This window comes from Carica papaya, chromosome 8 (assembly GCF_054855325.1).
Source record: "Carica papaya isolate Zhongbai chromosome 8, ASM5485532v1, whole genome shotgun sequence".
NCBI classification, from domain to species: Eukaryota; Viridiplantae; Streptophyta; class Magnoliopsida; order Brassicales; family Caricaceae; genus Carica; species Carica papaya.
The window spans coordinates 25,024,168-25,032,595 of NC_142316.1; the positions used below are offsets into that span (position 1 = coordinate 25,024,168).

An 8,428-nucleotide genomic window follows, 5' to 3' on the forward strand; every position below is an offset into this window, starting at 1 on the left:
TCTTTCAAGAAAAAGCAGACGGTTGCTCTCATTGTGCCATTATCATTTGCTCTTCTCATTCTGTTTGGTGTTCTGGTGTTGTTTATAAGCAGGAGGACGATGAGAAGATGGAGATGGTAACAGCGATGGGTCTGCTTTGCTCTCATGAAAAGCTAGAATGTAGGCCCAAAATTAGACAAATTATGAGGTATCTCAATTGGGATGAACCAATTACGATTCGTGATACTTGGAGCAGTCTTGAATATTTAAACGTGGTGATGAGATGAATTCAACATTTTCAGAAGTGAATTCATCTATATATAATATGGTGGTACCGTTGTTATATTATTCCTTTTTTTTTTTTCCTTTTACAAATTATCAAAATGCTTTTGTTATTTTCCCCTTTAAAAAGTCAGAAAAAACATTTTAACAGTTTAATTTTCCGTCAGTAGAATAAAGGCAACAACAATCTAGTTGAAAGTTCCTGGAATCCTCTTCTTCAAACTGTTGAAATTCAACAAAAATTTGATACACATATGGCGTAAGTATACATTTCTAGTCGAGGGACTTGACTCTTGTGATTTATTTTTTAATTTTAATTTCAATTTCAGAGACCACGCTGAGAATCTCAAATCCACCAAACAATAAAGAATAGCGCCCCAGCTTAAACACATTCAACTCTAGTCCTCAGCATGTAAAGAATGAATGCACAAACTAGCCAAGAGAAAGGAGCATAAACTTGACTCAAGAAGCCACCGAATCAGTGGAGGATGCATTTAACTAAAACTGACTTCTACAGACTGACTGACCTTCCCCAATTGACCCACGCCAGATAACAATGGCGACAATCAAGGTTTAACCCAACAAAAGCGGATTAAGGAAAATATGAATGGTAACTCCCCTCCGCTTTAGAAACAATATATGGATAGATAAACCTTCTCCCCACCCCCAACACCACCCCACCATCTTTTTTAAGTTCTTCGACAACCTTACCAAAAACTAGCAGACAAAGGGAAAAAAAAAATACAAGACTCTGGATGATTTCTTTACTTAATAAACAAGACTTCATCTCATGATACCATAACACGTCCAATCATACCCTGAGTCCAAGCTGCTGTCTGCTTAAGCTGTTCATCATCTGATTGAAGACATTCGAAAAGAAATTCAGCACAGAACGTGCAGTCCTTGAATAATAACTTTGTGTTAGGACCAAGAGCATCTGCAAGATCACCCATCACAGCTACTGCTGCTTTTGTCACACTCTCATCCCTGCCAACCATGGGAAGAAGACAATTAGACAAGTATATTGCCAGACATTGTTAAAAACATCATAAATAATGATCCCCTGATCATACCTTTGTCTGTCTCTAAAGACCAGTTCTACAAACTGCAACAAATGTTGTGCATATGACAGCATAACCTCAGGCCTTGCATTCTTGAATCCCTGAAGAATACCAGAATAAGCCTCAAAGATACTTCGCCGGAGCTGGTTTCCGTAATCCATGAACTCTTCATCACTGGTGTCCATTCGGGCACACAACTCAGCAGCAGCCTGCATAATTTGTAATGCACTAGGAATGTACCTCTCAAAGTGCTCCCCGATTGCAAGAGCAATGTCCCCAAAGCAGGAGAAAATAGGAGGCTTGACAGAACGATGTAATTCATCACTCTGAAGATTCTTTATAAGGAGATTCATAATCTGATCACAGTATGGCAAGATCTTGTCATCCAAAGCACGACAAATATCACCAACCACCCCAACTGTTATGGCACAGACCTGGTACTCTTCAAAATTTTGCAATCCCATTTCCAGGAATCTGTACAACTCAGACATATATTTCTCAAACACAGGTCCAGTTGCATAAGCCAGCGCCCCAATAGCAAGCATTGCTTCCTCATGCACTGTAGAGCTATGACAAGCAAAAACCCTTAGGAAAGAGATCATGATTTGATCGGCAGCCTGGAGAATTATGGGTTTGGTTTCATCAGTGCTGCTAAGTTTCTGTATAATAACTTGAAGAACACCACAAAGAGATGCCTGCAGGTCTCCTTGTTTCTCTCGATCATCTGATGACACAATCTGAAGCTCCAGTGTCTGTGCTAACTTATTCATTATGACAGGGAGAAGTTGTCCAATGATCTGAGATGTTTCTGTAATATTTGAACATCTCACAACCTCATTTAAAGTTTCATATGCAGCAGACCTGAGCTTAGAGTCACTGCCATCCATTCGATCAGCAGTTGCAAGAAGACGAGTAATTATCTCAGTAAGATACGGTGAAATCATAGAGGAGGCTGGTCCAGCATCCTCATAACCCTGCACAAGATTATAAATAGCTCCACAGACCTTTTCAGATACATTTGGAGCATCATTAATGCTTTCCAATAATACAGCCACAACCCTTGGGAGGTTCTCAGCAGAAATTACAGAGAAGCCACTGGCTGGACTGTGCAGAAACTCAAAAATACGACTCAAAGACCAAGCAGTCGTGTCCCTCACTTGGTTGTGTTCATCCCTCATTGCATTAAGTAGGAAGCCCAATCCTGAATGTACCATTGGTGAAAGCTTCTCAACACTAGGACCTTCAAGGATTGATCCAAATGCATAAGTGGCTGCCTCACGGTTATGCCAGTTTGGTTTTGATATGTTTGACTCAACAAAAGGCATTACAAGGGGTACAATGGGATCCCCAACAGTTCTAGCAACAAGACCTAAACATGTCCCACCCGCCATTGATATATTCCAGATGCTATCATCGTGGTCCTGATCCTCATCTTGCTTAAGCAAAGTTTCTAGCAACAAAGGAATCAGTGATGATAGAGCCTTCTCTACGAATTGGGAATGAGGAGGTCCAGAGTTCCCACTATCAGGAGTCTCAAACTCTTGCAGTTCAATCTCCTCATCACAAATGGAGCTCCAGAATTCAATTGCTTGGAGGGCAACAGTCTCTTCATCTCCTTTTACGGCATTTGATGTAAGCTGAAAGAGGGCCTGCATGTACGGTTCAAGTACCTCATAGTAAGTTGATGCTATTGAAACAAGACACTCAAAAGCAGCCTGCCTAATTTCAGGTTCTTTGGATATAGCTGTCTCACAAACAACCTTCATGATATAATTCCTCTCCATCTCATTTTCGAAGTTTGTCTGTGCAAAATCCAGTGCATTATACAAAGCCTTGGTTGCAGCAAGGCGCACTTCTACGCTGTGTTCAGCAAGGTTCATGCCTTGGACAACAGCTGTGAGAACAGAATTCACTTCTTCTTGAACAAGATCCTGATGGGATATTTCCTCACACACATATCCCAGTGTTTCTAGTGTGGCCTGTTTCAGTGCTGCAGAGCTACCTTGCTGGGTCATATTGTTAAGAAGTGAACCAATCAACTCTGGCCACTGCTTCTTGGGAATCTCTATTGAAGCAATTTTAGCTATCACCTGTGCAGAAGTGTGTCCTGCCTCAGAAACAGATGAACCAAGAGTGCTCAGGAGCAAGTCTTTTATCTGAGATTTGATAGAAATGTCAGTTCCAAGCCACTGTTGAACAAGATGATCCTTTCTCGCAGCATCTTTTGCATCTAAAGAGTTTTTAAGCAAAATACCAGCCAATCTACGGGATTCAGCTGGTTTGTTATTGTTTGCAAGCTCAAGTGATAAGGACAGAAGAAACTGGGGCAGATTCTGCTCTTGGAACTGCCTGAGACTAGCCTCTGCTTCAGACCGGATTCTCGCATCTGCTGACTGGGCAGCCAACAGGAATTGAGTAATATCCATAGCCATATTTTCACTGCTGCAATAAAGAGTACTTAAAGTTAAATTAAAACTCATTAACAAAAAGAAACTACTAAAGAAGACAACAAATTTTCTGCCACAGCCCTTAAGGAACAAATAGCCATGAGAAAGTGCTTAACACAATGCTTGCGAAACTTACGTCTTGCATGACAGATATAATAATAAAGAAATGCAAGTTACAAATAAACATCCACTCTGAAATTGGCAAAGCAAGAAATCTGTTAACGGAGTAAAATCTATCAAATCAAATAAAACAGGTTCATCCTCAATTCACCAGTTCAAGGACCCAGGAAAGATGTGAATTCCATTTTAGAAGAACGTTTATATTCCAGAAAATAATATTAAAGAATTACTCAAAAATTAATAGCCGTAGACCAAAATTATGATACACAAAATTGTGTGTGTGAGTGGGTGCGGTGGGGGAGAGAGGAAGAAAACCACAAAAACAAAACATATCCTGAGGTTTTAGATCCCATATGCTTTACTGACTATTGTCACAATTTTGAGTGTTCCAAGTACATGCAGCGATGAAGTTGAATCCTGTGCTTTTTCCTTGTTCACTTGAGTATCTGACGGTGAAAGTGAGAAAATGAAGCAACGGATATACTACGCTTAATTTTCTGTACCAGAAGTACTAAATGGTTTTTTCGACAAATACAATCCAACCGACATTAACAACCAAAATAAAGTTCAACATTATTAATTCCCTCGCAAACCTCTCTTATACAAGTGGATAATCTCACTTCAAATATAAGATTCAAAAATCAATTGGAAATTTAAGTAAAAAAAAAAAACAGCGAGAGAATGTCAGCTAGAGAGGGGATACACCAAAAGCAAGTTCTTAAACCCCCCTAAAAAAACCCCAGAAATCACCAAACCAAAAAGAGAAATGATAACAAACTAGTGAAAGATACATTTATAACCGAGACCTGCAGATTCAAACAGACAACAAGGAGTCAAAGAGACACGAATCCCAATGAATCCCAGAGATCCACCGGAAATCATCAAATGTAAAACCCTAACGCAGGGAAATGACGAGGAAACAAGCAAAAACGCTAGATCTACACATAGAACAGCAATCGAAAAACTTTAATACGAACTATGAGCAGAAAATACCTGAAATCGTTACCCGATTAATCTGAGAAACTCAAAACCCAACCGAGCAAAAAGCTAGGGGTTCTCTCTTCCAGAAATGAGAGTTTCACTAAAACTCTATAGTGCTCTCTGTATGTCTAGTCTTGTTCTTGCCGTTGCTCGAGCGAAGCACAGCAAAGACGATAAAGAAGGAATTTGAAAGGCTTAGAATAAAATGAATTGCTGGGGATTTATAATTCGAATACTGAGAAGAAGCGGGACAGGAAGTGCGAAAACACCAACGGGCAGGAGTTTTGTGGCTGCCCGAGCTGCCCTTTATAACAGAGCCCCAAAACCCTAGACTTTTGAAACCTCCCACGTGTGAGTTTTTGAGACGTGTGAGATTTAACACGTATTAAATTTTAATTTTTTTTTTTTTTTTTTTTTTTTTGTTTCCTGCTTGTGAAGGTTAAAAGGAAATTTATGCTGGAAAATTAATTGGATCATAATAATGTAATGGTTTAGTGGACAAATTAAATAAAAAAAATGTTCAAAGGGCCCTAATGACTTTGGTTAAGAAAATAAATGATGAATTATTTGTCAAGTATACTTATTGTAGAAAGATTAGTGAACACTTACCATTGGCTTTGGTCCTAAATCACAATGAGCTTTAATGAAATTTCCTTTATGATTTTGATTTTGAACCTAAAGAATAAACCAAATAATACCTTGGGTTCTATGTACCTATATGAAGGTAGAACTTTTTTTTTTTTTTTTTACGGAAACTAAATAATTATGAATTCTAAAATTTATTTAAATTTTTATGGCGAGTTTACCGTTTCAAAAAAAAAAAAAATTAGTACAACTTAATTATTTGATAAGTAATAAAAGTTAAAAACGAACTATTCTAGAAACAATTAGGTGGCAAAAGCGAGAAAATCTTGTGCAATAATTGAATTTTGTTATGAAGGTGAAGATATTCCTGTAAATGAAAATTGAGAAATCAGATATTTACTAAAATTAAAGATAGAGAATAATATGGCAAAAAATCAACAATTTTCAAAACAATTTTTTTTTTAATATTCTCATCTTTAGTAAAAAAAGTTGTCGCGTATTTTATAGAAGACAATGAATAAATAGAAAGATATATATATATAAAGTTTTTTTTTACATTACTAGGAAAAGACAATAAATACTTATCATAATTTAGTTTGAACCAAAAATTAGACCGAATTTATTCTTTATTTTGACTTTGTGAAGAATTTCGTTGAAGCACGACTCAGTCCAAGCACAAAATAATAACTTTATATTTAGTGTTAGTTCAAGTGTTAGCTTTAAGGCTTTTTTTTCAAATTCTAAAATAAAAAGATTTACAATATATGTCTAATTATTATCTTTAAATATTATTTTATATTTTTTAGAAGAACTTTAAGTGAAATTAAAATTAAAACATATATATATGTGAATGTCCAACAATCTTTTATATCAACCCTATCTTCAATCTAAAATTTTATATTTTTAAATTTAATTTGATAAAATATAATTTAATTCTACACATCTTTAATTATTCTTTTGTGTTCCCATTCATCTCTACTATAAATGAGTAGCGCTATTTTTCTTCTGCTTTTACAATGTTTACATATTAATAGCAAGACAAATATCATTACTATTCCTAAATGTTAAGAGAACCAAAAATAAAAAGAATTCATTTTATATATGAAAAAACATGCATATTTAGTTTTGGGCCACATATTTTAGAAGCTTATATATTATTCAAAATTATTTAGATTAGCACATGTAGTATTTTTTTCATTGTAATAGAACTTGTGTTCTCGAATTTTTTCTAGATTAGCATTTTTCACTAATGGTTTGTTTGACACTATTAAACGGATGTCTGCGTGCACAATAACATAATCATGTGGTCATCAAATTTTAAAGAGATATATACTCCCCAAGTCACTATACAATTTGAATCATTCACATAAACTTGTATATCATTTTTTTTTGTTGAAATATAACTTGTATTTTCAATATTTTTCTAAACAAATTTTTATCACTAACGACCTATATAAAAATATTATATAAATATCGACCCAAGCAAAGATGTAAACATGTGGACATGAAATTTTAGTTTAGTTTGTTAACCTAACATATGTGTTCGTCACGCTAACCAACAACTTCACATGTATATATATATATATATATATTTTTTTTAATGTAAAATATATTCATTTATATTTTTATAGTATTTAAGATTAAATATAAATAATAATATAATAACACTAAAGTATATGCCTTACTAAGGAAAAAAAATGACCACTATTATATCTTTATCCTCTCACCTAGCAAATGGTGGTGGCCATATGAAGAAACTAATTTGGAAGTAAGAGTTGTAAGACTTGCCCATATTTGACTTATTTGATTTGTCTGAACCTAACTTGATATGATTTTTTTTCTCAAAAAAATTATGTATAGGCCAATGCAAGTATGGGTTGGCCAAAAATAATGGTCGTGGCATGGTAGATTTGATTGGACATTCTCAAACCTGTTCAAATTGGACCTTCATTTTATGTATCAAATATTTTTTAATAATGTAATATTTACATATATACAAATATATATTATAAAAAACCTAAATTCTAATTTTTTTCTTCATAAAAAGTCACAACCTAGTCTTTTCTCACTTTAACAACGATTTTAACTAGGTTGAAATAAGTCGTATTCCCAAATAGGAGAAGGTTATCTGTAAAAAGTAAATGAGTAATATAAGGGGCATGAGGGCGAAGTTTTAAACCTTGGATGATATTATATGTTTTAGCATGAGTATGCATAAGGGATAGGGCATCTATACAGAGAATAAAAAGGTCAGGAGATAAAGGGTCTCCTTACTGAAGGCCTTGCTTTGGGGGTGGTCCTCAGTTAGGGAGACCATTAATGACATATTGATACAAATAACGTAACAATGCAACAACAGTTACACAATATAGGAGGATAACCTAATTAATTATAAGACTTTTGTAAGGAAGCCCCACTCTATTTGATCACAGGTACAATACATGTCACACTTTATTAAAAACCATCATTTTTATCCTTTTTTTCCCTCATGGAGTGTGGTAATTCTCGTATTATCAAGGAGTTCTTTGATATATGTCTAAACTGCTTACTACTAAGGTGATAGGAGATGATTTATTATAGGAGGAAGTTGATTGGTTAGGTGTTAACAATAATTTTATAGCTTATGTTACAAAGTAATGTATGATGATAGTTTTAAGACCTTCTAAGGGGACTAGTTTTGGGAACAAACACAATAATGGTTTGATCAAATTCCTTTTTAATATTTTGAAATGAAAAAAAAATTGTACATAAGCTACAAGGTTGGTTCGAATTAACTTCTATTAGTGTTTATAGAATAAATAGGGGAAATCATTAGGTTTTGGTGCCTTATTTGAGCCTGTGCTTAAGAGAACTTTATGAATTTTTGCTTCTTATGGAATGACACCAAGATTATCATTGATCATTTGGGTAATATAAGGAAGATAGAGTGAGAGAAGTTGGACAGTCCATAAGGGAGAAGTTTGATAAGTGTGA

The 8,428-nt window shown here is 35.0% G+C and overlaps 1 protein-coding gene across 3 annotated transcripts; it reads right to left on the minus strand.

Annotated features, from left to right (window-relative positions):
• Positions 1–718: 718 nt before the first annotated feature.
• On the minus strand, positions 719–5,135 carry LOC110809492 (importin subunit beta-1-like). Of its 3 annotated transcripts, none has more exons than XM_088209660.1 (3): positions 4,896–5,135; positions 1,335–3,761; positions 719–1,248 (listed from the first exon to the last, which is right to left on the minus strand). In XM_088209660.1, exons 2-3 carry the CDS (start codon positions 3,752–3,754, stop codon positions 1,050–1,052), a joined length of 2,619 nt encoding a protein of 872 aa, XP_088065786.1. In that variant the 5' UTR covers positions 3,755–3,761; positions 4,896–5,135; the 3' UTR covers positions 719–1,049. The 3 variants fall into 3 exon arrangements, with proteins under 3 accessions (XP_088065786.1, XP_088065784.1, XP_088065785.1); XM_088209658.1 differs by having other exon boundaries at positions 4,883–5,134; XM_088209659.1 differs by having other exon boundaries at positions 1,335–3,764; positions 4,883–5,134.
• Between the last annotated feature and the right edge of the window lie 3,293 nt (positions 5,136–8,428).